The sequence below is a fragment of the Colias philodice genome, chromosome 6 (assembly GCF_061535455.1).
Source record: "Colias philodice isolate Cphi_HAF_F1 chromosome 6, ilColPhil1 Martin Lab GWU primary, whole genome shotgun sequence".
In the NCBI taxonomy this organism is placed as follows: domain Eukaryota; kingdom Metazoa; phylum Arthropoda; class Insecta; order Lepidoptera; family Pieridae; genus Colias; species Colias philodice.
In genome coordinates, this window is record NC_143091.1 from 11590082 (window position 1) to 11604129 (window position 14048).

At 34.1% G+C, this 14048-nt stretch overlaps 1 protein-coding gene and 1 long non-coding RNA gene across 2 annotated transcripts in view; one reads left to right on the forward strand and one right to left on the reverse strand.

Annotated features, from left to right (window-relative positions):
* The window catches only part of LOC149488077 (17-beta-hydroxysteroid dehydrogenase 13-like), a 32631-nt gene extending 18744 nt beyond the window's left edge, over positions 1-13887 (forward strand). The window contains exons 3-8 of the mRNA XM_089696951.1: positions 5557-5716; positions 6505-6656; positions 8489-8666; positions 11433-11618; positions 12622-12804; positions 13254-13887. Coding sequence (XP_089553077.1) covers positions 5557-5716; positions 6505-6656; positions 8489-8666; positions 11433-11618; positions 12622-12804; positions 13254-13328 — 934 coding nt within the window. The 3' untranslated portion in view covers positions 13329-13887. The remainder of the gene's footprint in view (positions 1-5556; positions 5717-6504; positions 6657-8488; positions 8667-11432; positions 11619-12621; positions 12805-13253) is intronic.
* Positions 1056-2701, reverse strand: LOC149488079 (uncharacterized). The gene is made up of 3 exons (XR_016315709.1): positions 2112-2701; positions 1924-1985; positions 1056-1849 (listed from the first exon to the last, which is right to left on the reverse strand). It is a non-coding gene; the product is annotated as an uncharacterized LOC149488079 (long non-coding RNA).
* Positions 13888-14048: the final 161 nt, after the last annotated feature.

Sequence of the window (14048 nt, forward strand, 5' to 3'; positions counted from 1 at the left end):
TTCTTGCATACTCGCCGCGCTGCCGCTGGCCGACTCGGGACAAACATGTATGGAGTCGTCATACAGTTATAATATTGTTATACATATATTTAATTGTTGATTTATTGGTTTTATTTTCTTGCTTATAAACACAAAATTATCTTCTTTTTAACAACTACTTAGACATTATTAATAATTATTAATTATTATTATTTCGTAATGTTTACTTTATTACAAAATAATACAGGTTATAAATAATCTTTAAAATAACAAAAAATATTGTTACTCTGAAAAAATGAAATGGTACCTAATTACGCGGACTACTGAATTGATTTAGATAGAATTTGATGCTGACGTAGATATTACATCATGCCCAGAAATGAAAGGTACTATTTCTGAAAGAAGTTATAAACCCTAATTCTTCTCAGTCAAAGTCAAGAGTGGAAGATATCGCTAATACAGTAAAACTGATGCGAAACTTTGGATGTTAAGGGGATTACAAGAGCTAGCTGAAATTGAGTGACTCGCGCACACATTAACACAATCGACGACGGTTAGTGGTTAACAGGCCTCGGCCGGTAGTGTCGGTACACAGGCGGTTCACGCACACATGCGTACGTTTTTGGTTTGGGAATAAGAATTTGCGATTTACACGAAATCTATTGATTGGACTAAAAAAATAAAACGAAGTTTTTTTAGTATGTTGCTTGTAGAATTATTTGCCGTAAAAACAGAATGATTGCATGTAGTTTAGTATGGTTTTTAAGTATCAAAAGATTTTTTTAGAGGTACCTTTGTGATTTTTTTCTATCGAGTAAAATAAGTTGTATTGTGTTTTCAGCACGATATCTAACTAGTATATATCCTGAAGAATATCATATATTTGTCTGAGATTTTTTACTACAGTTAATCATATACTTTAAAGCATTATAAAACTCGAGTTTTGCCTCGTTTAGCTCTTCTAAGCCCCTTAATTTGTATATTTTTTGTTAGTTGTTACTTAATCAATAATCACGTCAAGACTACATTACCAATTTTGATAAAATATAGCTAATTGCCTGGATTTACACATAGGATACTTTTTATCCGAACTGAACACTTCTGTGGGATAAAACAGGATTCACGATATAACCTAATTCCACGCGGGCAAAGCCGCGGTCGGAATGATATTTTTTTAAATAAAAACACAAAATATATTGACGCATGTATTTATTTTTTGCACTCTATTATAATTGTAATTATTCATTACAAATAATCAAAATAAAATAGCCAGAACAAAGTTAGGCCCTGGTAGGATAGGTAGGCAGGTACAGCAATGTGAGACGAACACTGGCTTATTTATACCAATAATAATGTATTATAAACATTAAATTAAGTTTACTTTCTAACAACAAAAATACATAATATTAGCTAATGTGAAAACGAATCAACCAATCATCCCACAAAAATGAAATGTGCACACAAATATTCATCCAAATCGGTTCATGTCATTAGGAGGAGTGACTGCAGCGCCACCTTCCGGGCTCAATTGTGTTTCCAGATCACCCAGGAACTCAATTTAATATACTTACACAAAATTTTTCGAAATGAAAACTCACATTACTATGTAAATATGAATATAAACCGGTTTTAGTACTAAGCAATTTCCCGCACAGGTGTAGTAAGTATAAATGAAATAAATATCAACATCAAATTCTTTATACAACATACTTATCTACCACCTACTAAGAAATTCTTGAAATTTTTTCGTATTTTTTTAAAATATAATACTACTCCAACGAGCTCCTGTTCCATAATTCCATATTACGTCCACCATACTTCCACTAAGTTCACCATGATTTTTTATTTCTTTGCACTTTGTTGCTTTTTGCTAAAAATGGAATCATGCGATAAAACCAGTAGAGCGTTGATAACATACATTTTTGACTGAATAAAGGTACTTACGAAGGAGTGGGTTCACATTGTGAACAATCAGTGGGTTTATTTTCCTTCTGGATTCCGGATTTCTGAAAAGATTATTTATGCTATAAATGAAAAAATCTTACACATTCGTTATGTACTTAAAACAGGGGTACATATCAAACATCGTCTATAATACAATTATCATCAAATTTAAAATAAAACCAACTTACTTCATTAATTTGTTCCAATTGTAAGCATTCTTTTTCCTCCAACCTTTATGTTTCTTCTTCTTATTTTCTTTATTGTCCCCATTTGTCTCATTTTGTCTTATCGTGTTGTCACCCTTTTTTACAATTGCGCAAGCGACACAAGTTCCCCGTGTGACGGCCGTAGCGGGAATGACTCGTGCAGCGATCGGGGTAGGAAGGTACAGGGCGGCTCTCGCTATATTGGCTGGTCAGGCGCTAATTTCAAGTATTTCTTGTTTATTTCAAAACCATCGCATATTTCAAAATTCTAACACGGTAGACGTATAGGTTGTATATTTTATAGTTAATATCCAAAAAGTCGTAACTTTACGTTTGTTATTTTGAAGATGCCAGAGATTAAAAAAAAATAACAATGAGAACTTTGTATTTTTTTTCTATCGAGAAAATATCATGGAATCATGTTTCTAAAACGGTAGACGTATTGTGTTACTATTGAACTTTCTTGTCAAGAATTTTCATCACGACAACTTTAATAATATAAAAATTACGAAGGTTTAAAAAGGGCCGTAAATGTTAGAAAAATTAATTCATCACCTTAATATCCATGTTTTCTTCTCTAACTTCGCGCAGCCGGCATAATATACCGCTTCGCTATAAATGTGAGCATTTTGTCAATGAAAACATAATCTTAAAACTTAAAAGATAGCTCACGTGCGGATGGAAAATTTGGGCGGGTTGCTTGTTAGGTGTCTACACATAGAGTTTTAAGAATTCATTCATTTGAAAAAAAAAATGCTTCTGGAATTTTATAAGTATTTTTTACGTACTCAGCGTATGTGAAACTACAAGTCCCTTCGCGCTTATTAAACCAGTGGTGGGACACCCTGTATAACATAACCACTTTTTACGATATTTATAACCTAACCAAATGCATTACTTCGTACAAAAACAAACAGCGTAGATATCTATTCATTATCTGAAAGATAGCGGTTATAATGCTGTTAGTAATTTAGCCGTGTGTATATAATTGATAGAAAAGATTTATCTATCATTTAGTCGGATAACAAGATAATTGTAGCACGCAACACGCAAGGTCACATAGTTTCCCCTATATACTTAGAGTAAGACCTAGAGTTAGTATTTTCTAATACAATTAAATAATACATAAGTATATCTCTATTTATTATACCTACGTAAGTTTTATATTTTATAGATTTTACATTATTCCATTCCATTATTCTGAAATAAATATCCTTAAAGTGATACCTACGGAATAGGAAAAAAAGTATCATCACCATATTGATTATTTTACAGTTTAAGTATGTAAGTAAGTATACAGGAAGTCTTGTTTAATGGTATTTTATTATTTGTGTTTATTAATAAAAAAATCCTATTCGATTATAATTATAATTTAGTGTTATAACCAACTTATAGTGGTGTATTTTAATTTCTATGCGTAGGTATATTTTAAGAGCCAACAAAACTAGTGAGAGAATTATTCAAAATTAGGCTTTTCTATTATCTATTGCTGTCGCGCTATGCCTCAAGGCTCAAGCCTCCCCCGTAGAACGCGACAGGGACAAGTGCAGCTCGGGCCGAAAATACCTAGGAAAATTACGCAAATTCGACGTTCCGTAGTCCCCTGTTTCCTCCTCCAATACTGGACCGATTTAATTACTTTTTTCTTAATTAAGTAGAGAAAAGTATAGGCTTTGTTCCTACGTTTTGCTTTTTTTATATAATGTCCAAAAATTAGTTTTATGGAAGACGGAACATAACGGAAAATCTGTGCTATTTCTCACGTTTTGGAAGGTTCATATCTTTTATAATAATTAAGATATGACAAAAAGGAAAACGTGGCTAAAGTTACCATAGATTATTAATAAAAAAAATATTGCTCTAGTGGCACAATCCAGGGAGGAAACAGGGGACAACGTTTGTATGGAAAAACGGTTCTTTTGTTTGTTCCAAATTCTGACTGAACTTTAACCACGACCATTATATGTAGCTATAGACAGACGCAGGAGATACGTTACATATTATACTAGATAATGGATTCAACACACAATGCATTCCTCATCACATTATATGCTTCATACTATTGTGAGAGTGATATTGTTAAGTTGAAATTACGACGCGGACGTCTAGAAATTGCAGCAAATATGTGATCAATTTTGTGTCTCAATATAGGTCGTAATACACTGAATATCAATAGAAGACGCATGACCTACAAATACTATAATTAATAACATTATAAACGCGAAATTAAGAATGTATGGGTGTAAATGTTTATTTATCTCACACGCAACATCAGCTGCTGATCGGATCTATATAAAATTTGGTGCAGACATAAATTATTATACATAGTCAGAATTAGCACATACTTTTTACCACAGTACTATGCAAGCAAGCACAGGTTCCAGCTAGTATTATTATACAGATAATAGTTGAAACGATGTATGTAATTTAAAGCAGCATCCGGAGGGGTCCCTGTTTCCTCATACATTACTTTTGCATACTCATTACGCGTTGCTAAAACCTTGTCCCGAATTCAAATGGGACATGATAATCTATTTATTGCAAGTATTATAGTTATTTTTCTATGTGTCTAGGAAAGGAAACGCCTTTTATTTAATACGTTTCATTCAAATTCATATACATATCGCATGACAAATAAATATTTGTAACCATAGCTACTCCACAAAATGTTCCATAAGTTGCAAAGCTTTCCACTCAACGAAGGAAAAGAAAAACTACGCATTGTGCTCTATGCGAAAAGCCATTCAAAATTACATAACCAAGACTAATTAGCACTCTACATACAAGGCTGATTTCAAATTCAAGTAATTGTTTTGTACACACTGAGGAAACAACGTTTAGCAATCGAATATTTTAACCATTGATTTGACTAACGCGTGAATCATTTACAACATCCATTCATGCATTTGGATAAACAATATTCATAAGATAATAAATCATTTCTTGTTTTAAACTACGTATAAAAATACATAATTTGTGATTCATTAGGTATATAAAATTAGCTTTAAATACGGATTACTAATGTAGCGATAATTAATTAAATAAGAATAATCATTCATACTTTCTTCAATATGCAAAATTGTTTTACTGTTAAAATCTCTGAGATAGAGAGACAGTATGCGTCACGTAAAAATAACGTTGGAAGAAATGTGATGGGGTGTGTTTGAGCATGGGTACAGAATAATAACTAGTAGCTTGGCATAGGTACAGATTCGCACGAAACTTTGTGTCTATTGTTTTATTTTTGAACTAGCCTCGCGAATAGTGGCTTCGCATATTGTTATTCATAACCACCAAATAGATAAATCGCCTATCTATACGTAGCTTGACTGTCACCGTTCTTTTTACATGACGCGATCTGTAAAATATATTTCTAGTAGTGTAAAATAATGATTAAATTATCTAATGCAATAATTTATTTGTTTAGGACGGACGAACAAGGCATCACAATGAAGGTGTACCAGGGCGTCATGATGGCGCTAGAGATCCTCGTGCTGATCGTGAAGATGTACGCCACGTGGTTCTACTGCATCTACCGCTTCTTCGTACCACCGGAGCCGAAGAGCGTTAGTGGGGAGATTGTGCTTGTAAGTAAAGTAGTGTTTTTAAGAATTAAAACGCTTCATTGGTTTGGGGTTCCAATGTTTTACATTTGTTGTATCAAATGCCTAATTTTATTGTAGACAAAAAGTTGTATTCAAAATTTTCCGAATATTTAGGTACACTATCATAGAACCATATTATGCTCTGCTTGTATTCACTCTACATATTGCTCTATTTATTGGTGAAAACGAAATTAAAGAGGTTCAGTTATTTCTGAGAAAACTACATACAGACACACAAAATTGTAGTTATTAAATTGTTTACATTTTACATCGATACCTAATCAAATTCCGTTGTAAGTACCGCTTAGCAGCAAACTACCTATTACAAAATGGTGTAAGTGTGGAGTCACATTGACGAAATGTTTACACAAAAACATGTTTTGCATCGCTTCAGTCAAGTTGCAATGCATTCCCTCATTTGTAAAGTTTATTACCCAGTGAGAGTGTCAAGGCCAAACATATATAGGTACGTTATACGTACCGTTTGAATAAGTTCAAGTCAGATTTTTTATTAGAGTATCAGCGACTTGCCCCGACTCCTTCCAATAGGCAGTGGCTCCCTTTTTCTAATAGGCAGTGGCTTTACTGCGCGGTCAAAATAAATTCCCGTGCTAATGAAATCACACAATATACGAGTAGAACCTGATTTTGAAAACTCTGTAGAGTTGTAACTTCGTTTAAATAATATAAGGAATAAACCATGTTCTAAATCCGTTAAAAATCATAATAGTAATTAAATATCTTTATATCAAATATCTAAATACTTCTAGATAACAGGAGCCGGCCACGGCATGGGCCGGGAGATGGCGATGCGTTTCGGCAAGCTCGGCAGTATCGTGGTCTGCGTGGACATCAACCCAGCCGGCAACCAGGAGACCGTGGAACTTGTCAAGGAGAACAAGGGGAAGGCGCATAGCTATCGGTTAGTAGGTACTGTTAAGTTGTTCATGTTAATCCATCGCTTTAAATGGTGCGAGCTACAGCCATAATTCGATCATAAGGCGTGTCCAGCTCGGTCTATGTTGAGATGACTCGTCCGATTATGCCTATAATTATCATTTGATGTACCCACCAAATGTAGCACTAATGAGCAGTATCGTTATAATAGAAGCACAGATTACTAAATAATTGCTGTAGTAGTGCGAATAATGAATATACCTGAATCCCTTTGTGCATCAACTGCAGATGCATGTTTACAGGTTTATAATGCATCATCAAGAAAATCGATCAGATTTGCCGCGTGTAATTGGTTTGGTACAGTCTACAATTTTTTGACAGTTTACCTATAGGTAGATTATAATTTATAGTACGGTGATATTTTTATTATTTATATCATACCTATTCATATAGGTAGTACATGAACACTTACAACTGCATTTTTATAACTTGTAGTTATATTTTAAAACAAACATTATACAGTTAGTATGAACTCTAGTGCATTTTTTATAATTCATAATTTTAATTTTTAATCAATTGTAATTAGGTTATTTTCTTATGTTAATTTTTCATAACTTTTTTATTTATAAACCGATTGACATGAAATAAACACTAAATGTTAAATGAAGATTACCACAATATATAGTGAAAACCGCATTTAAATCGGATAAGCCGTTTCTGAGATTAGCGTGTTCAAACATACAGACAAACAGACAAAAAAAAAATTTAACGACAGTTTTGGGTTTGGGATCGATTTAGTAATAACCCCTGTGCTAATTTTTTTTACATATTTTCATTGTACAGACACCACTTTTCTAGAATTTTATTATATGTATTGATGATGATGATTTTAAAGCTTAATACTGCTCATGTTTCCTTGTATGTATATATGTAGGTACTATAATATTCTGACGGCAGAATCATGTTAATTTTATGGCCATAATTTCTGGTTATAAATGATTTTTTCCCCACATATTGTGACTAATAATTATAAGCAACGATTGATGCTTTTATTACTAAAAAAGATTTATATACTCGCTAAAAAATGCGCCATTGGAAAAGACTGGAAAAGACTAACCAGGTCAGTCTTTTCAAATTGTTATCAATTCGTAATCAATTAATAGGTAAAATTTCAATATAACGACGTTCAATATCATTGATTTGATGATGAGATGGATGACAGGAATCTGTCAGGATGAAGATGTAACGATAGAGATTTGTCAAGAATAAATAAGTTTGGTGCTGAAATAAATGTTAACATTACATAATACACGATTGCTTTTTCAAATATTACCATAGAAGCTTCGAGTACAGTCTAGCTGCTCTAGCAGAATACCTAAGAAGTAATTTTACAGAGTAACTATTAACAAATTCAAACTCAAACATTTCTTTATTCAATTAGACTTCTTTTAGAAGTATGTACCTACTTTTGAATCTACCTACCTATTTTAACATTTACCACTTTTAATTACATATACTGCCTTCCTGCACAAAATTCCATAACGATCAACGATACAGCTTTTAATAATTACGTGAAAAGCCCTAAAAGCATCAAAACACCCTATTGTATTGTTGTGTAATAACACACAATCTCAGTACTCCCAAACAATCCATACTAATATTATAAATGCGAAAGTAACTCTGTCTGTCTGTCTGTTACTCAATCACGCCTAAACTACTGAACCAATTCGCATGAAATTTGGTATGGAGATATTTTGATACCCGAGAAAGGACATAGGCTACCTTTTATTGCGAAATATGTACCACGGGCGAAGCCGGGGCGGACCACTAGTATCTACATAAGTGATCTCTTTCCAGCTGTGACGTCACTGATCGCGAAGCAATCAACGAGCTAATAGAGAAAATACGTACAGAGGTCGGCGAAGTGACCATCCTGGTGAACAATGCTGGTCTGATGCCCTGCAAGCCGCTCTTGCAGACCAATGAAAAGGAGATACGCACTGCCTTTGAAGTTAATGTGCTTGCTCATCTGTGGGTAAGCTGTATAATTTAATTTTATTTATTTATTACATTTAATTCAGGTGACAGACAATAAATTGTACAGATTGAATTAATTAAATTTAGGGATTTCGGTACATTTTAAGCGTATTTAGGACCTACTTTTGTTAGTATACTATCTGTGCCCCGCGGTTTTATCAACATGGCTCCATTCCTATTTTACTTGTCGTAATAATATAATATAGATTTGCTCAATAAATGAGCTATCGTAAACTGAAAGAAATTTCCAAATAATTTGGAAAATCCAAAAGTGCACGCCTCATAATTTTTTTTTAATAAATATTTTTAATTATTATTTTTGTTTATTTAATAACAATTAAACCACATCGAATCAGACCCTGAAAAATGAAAGGGTTCTATTCCTGAGCATACTCAAGCGTAAGAGAAAAAAAAAGACTCGATTAGTAAAGTATTTCGGTCGCTATCGTGTTAACAAGAAAAAGGATCCGCACATACAGACACACGGACGTCCAAGACAGAACTTTTTTAAACTGCTTTTTAACTAGTTTAAATAACAAAAATGACATCAAAAATATCATGAACGTTAAAAATAGTGTTTTTTCTTAATATGTGTGTGTATGTATTATCTTACAAGTGCAATGTATGATACATAAAGACATTTTAAGTTTGAAAAATCAGATGTTTTGCGCGAAGCGACAGTAGTACCCACCTCAACGCTTCGCTTAGATTCTATAGATTCTGCAGCGCACGCGATGACAGAAATTTTATTGAGGATTTTTTTACACCTTGGGTTACATTATTGCATTTTTGGTAAGGATCTCTAATGAATATAGCCTATGTTGCTCAGTAAAGATGCAGCTTTCTAATGGTGAAAGAATTTTTGAAATCGGTCCAGTAGTTTTTGCGTGAAAACCATACATACATACATACATACTTACAAACTTTTCCTCTTTATAATATTAGTATAGATTACACTATCTGTGATATTGTTTAACCTATTTAGTATTTATTATAGTGGCTCTATACTTTTTGTCACAATTGTGAATATGTGCCGAATATTATAATTTTTACATGGTTTTATCTCAGCTCTCATGTACTTACCTAGTTATTTTTAGTCACAGCACCTATACTTTTCATACTACCCAGTACTTACTAAAAACTTTACTTATAACCTGTGAATCACAATAAATCATTTGAATTTTAAGTTTTCCGTGTTTTTTAAATAATAGTAAAGTTTTCAAACCATTAGTTCAGTAGGTATACACTGAGATTGTAATATATTCAGTAGGCACTTATTTTAACTTGTAGAGTACGAAGAAACTAAAGAATCAATTAGGCATTACAAGAACTAAGTGCAAAGGATGTTTGACTTACTTATGTAACAATCGACAAGAAACTACGCAATGCAAATATTTTAATAATTACAAGTGGCAAACCACAATTGGAATATAATATGAGTGGTTATTGTATTGACTGACTGAGTATCAGATAACCTACTGAATAAGGCCTTCGTTTTTCTTATTTTAATATTTTATATAGGCGGTTTGACGGGAAGTAATTCTCACATATTAAATTAAATTATAATTTTTAATTTAAATAAACGTAGGCTCAGCTACACTTTTAAATTGAGGAAAATACTTAAGACTAATTATAAATTAATTAAGACGCTAGTTAGCATTTAAAATAAGATTTAATCGTGTAGCCTGTTATACACTTAGGTCTCCATAAAGATGACAAAAATTAAAGATTTTCAATTGTCAATCATATAAGCAGCCATTTAACAGTAATTCTGGAATATACGGCTCTATCTTTCCGCCCGTGGGTTCGCCTTTATCGTTCAAAATTTAACAAATTATTTACTACCTTCCTCGGGACCCACGCTTCTCATTTGTGAAAACAGAAAAAAACCGGTGCAGTGAAATACATGAGGATTTTATTATATTTTATAAGATTCACCTTTGGCAATGAAACCGAATGGTTTCACCTTTCAAGGTCAAAACTGATATTTGACACGACAAATAAACCACAATAAACTTTTTGGCTTTGGCACAGATATTTAATTGCAGAAATGTAATGTTATCATGAACAATATCATACAAACTTCACGGTTTCTAGAGCCTATTAAAAATAATATCTAAGTTTTAGTTTCAACTTTAGGTTAACTAGGTACCTACAACGATTTGAGTTTTGACACAAAATTTAAAATGACTAGGCACCCGTATAGAAATAGATGGAACTTATTTTAGACTAGCTGTTACCCGCGATTTCACCCGCATTGCTCCGCTCCTGTTGGTTTTAGCGTGATGATATATATATTATAGCCTTCTTCGATAAATGGGCTATCTAACACCGAAAGAATTTTTCAAATCGGACCAGTAGTTCCCGAGATTAGCGCGTTCAAACAAACAATCAAACATACGAACTCTTCAGCTTTATAATATTAGTATAGATTTATCACAGTAAAGAAACAAATTATTGTGCTAGTCGTTCATCGTTGATTTATTTATTAATTGGAACAAAGCCTTTTAACAAAATAAAAAGCAAAATTATTAATTAATTACATTCTCTTAATTAATAAATTATTACTAGCGGTCCTCCCCGGCTTCGCCCGTGGTACCTACATGTTTAAACTTTCCTATCTCTCAAGTTGGATCAAACTGCACATGGTATGCGAATTTTATTATAACCGGTTAAATGGTGTAGGAGTCCATTGAGGACAAACATTGTGACACGAGATTGTTATATATTAAGATCAAGATTTCCTTCGTTTCAATCATTACAGCTGCTACAAGCGGTCCTGCCATCAATGATGGAGCGCAACCACGGGCACATAGTGGCCATGTCCTCCATGGCGGGCGTGCTCGGGCTGCGCAACCTGGTCCCGTACTGCGGCACCAAGTTCGCGGTGCGCGGCATGATGGAGGCGCTGCACGAGGAGCTGCGGGAGGACCCGAGGGACTTTAGCGGGGTGTGTAATGTGTATATAGTACTGCTCCCACTGATATAGCGCAACACGGGCACATAGTGGCCATGTCCTCCATGGCGGGCGTGCTCGGGCTGCGCAACCTGGTCCCGTACTGCGGCACCAAGTTCGCGGTGCGCGGCATGATGGAGGCGCTGCACGAGGAGCTGCGGGAGGACCCGAGGGACTTTAGCGGGGTGTGTAATGTGTATATAGTACTGCTCCCACTGATATAGCGCAACACGGGCACATAGTGGCCATGTCCTACCTCTATACATTTTTGACTTCTTATAATTCGATATAGCCGGCGTTACCTCGCTCTGAGGCGTTCCGTAAGCTTGAAGTGCAAGCGAGAGCGCAGAACGAGCGACAAAGAAGCACAATCGGACGTTGTCACGTTCAACTATCGTCAGTAAACCGACTTTACAGACAACCAATTTTTTTTAGTACACTTTTTGGAGAAACTATGACACTTGGTATTGGGTTTGGATACAAATAATATTATGCTATTCGTTTAGGCATCGAAAGAGCACTTTTCTTCTTGTTTAGATGTGTTATCAATCATTAAAATATCGTTTTGTACACATTAAAGATGAATATATGTTGCAAATTAGACAATTTAGTTCGAAAACTTCGTGAACCCTCCACTGCCACTTTTTGCTAATATTAATTCCACAAAAATAGTCCTAGCCTAGCCACTAGGTACAAAAATAGGAGAATAAATAACAGGTAATAACAGATATTAAACGTAATTACGTTAGAGTAGACCATCATAATAATTATAATAAACTGCTTGTTACGATATAAAAAATAGGATATAAATGGTCAGAATAGCAAGTGCCCATATAATTTCCTGTTGGGTTGCTTGAATAAAAGCTTTTCTAATGATTTAATTAAAGCAATAATGATTGATCCATCTAAGAATCGTATCATCATCTTACTAAAACTCCCCATTAGTAATTAAAAACCAACCAATAAGTACGAAAAAGCTTCCATTTGTAATCCTTAGATCAAGCTGACCTGCATCTGCCCCTACATAGTGGACACGGGTCTCTGCAAGAACCCAAAGATCAAGTTCCCGTCTCTGATGAAGATCATCTCACCATCTGAAGCTGCTGACAACATCCTGGACGCTGTGAGGAGGAACTACTCCGAGATCACGATACCAAGCTCTCTTTATTATATTAACCAGGTAAGAATTGTTTTTTGAAGTGAAAACTTCTTTAGCGGCGTTGAGCACTTTTTCTGTAATGGGTATAAAATCTTAAACTCGCGTCAGGACACGTGACCTGATCGAAAAAGCGTAAGACCATAATACCATTCCAAAATATCAAACATGCTCAACGTTACGAAAAGAGGAGGTCTTAATTGACTTCAAAAAAGGAGGAGTTTCTCAATTCGACGGTATTTTCTGTGTTTGTTACCTTAGAACTTCCGACTTGGGGAAAAAGTTTTGATTACTTGTTTTCCCGGTCCCGTTTAAATTTGGTCTAGTTTTGACAATTTGAAAACAGTCTAGGCTAGCAATTTTCTGTGAAATTTAGCGATAACGACTCAAACTTTCCCCAAACATTTAATAAAATATTTTTCTAAAAGTTCCAGACGAAATATATCTGTAATATGATGTGTTTTCTATTACAGATGTTCAGAATGTTCCCCCGGCCTGTTCCCCTGCACTTGAAGGATTTCCTTGACTCTGGCTTGGAAGCGCAGTAAATTGCGAACTATGGGATTGGACCATTTAGTTGTATGTAGGCCAAGTAAGGATATTTTGCAATGGGTGGGATTGAAAATGTATTGATAACTGTTTTTTTGGTAATTAAAGAAACAATTACTAGTTAGGAGTGTATATTTGAACAACCGAATTTGGTTGAATATAAAAAATAGCCCAAATTTAAGGGTTTTATAAAATTGCAAAAGTGGACCTATTTGGATGTCAAGCGTGACCGAGAGAAGATTTGTAAGGAATGACATGAATACAAAAAATATTTATTTTATCATGGTAAAATAATAATTTTTTCATCATCTTTAGGTGTTTATAACAGGCTTGAAGCCGAAATCGACAGACTATACAATTTTTGTTGATACAACGAAAATTGTACCGTCTTTTGATTATTAAATGTTAAGTTTTGTTACATACAAGAATTATTTATAAGCATCAAGAAAGGAGATTCAACTGCTCAAGAAAATGTATTATAGCTCGAATTGCACTGAAAAAAGATTTTATGTCTTGATAAAAATAAAGATCCTGGCAGGATAAGATAAATTTTTGATAGTAACCAGTAGCCTTAGTAACATTTTCTTGGAGTTATTGATGTTATGCCATTTCACACGCAAAAATGTGATTTGCAAATTGAAACTGATTTTGCGTGTGTGAAGACTGCTTTACGCACATATAAAGTAGAGGGGATGAGAGTGTGATACTCTGTGGTGATA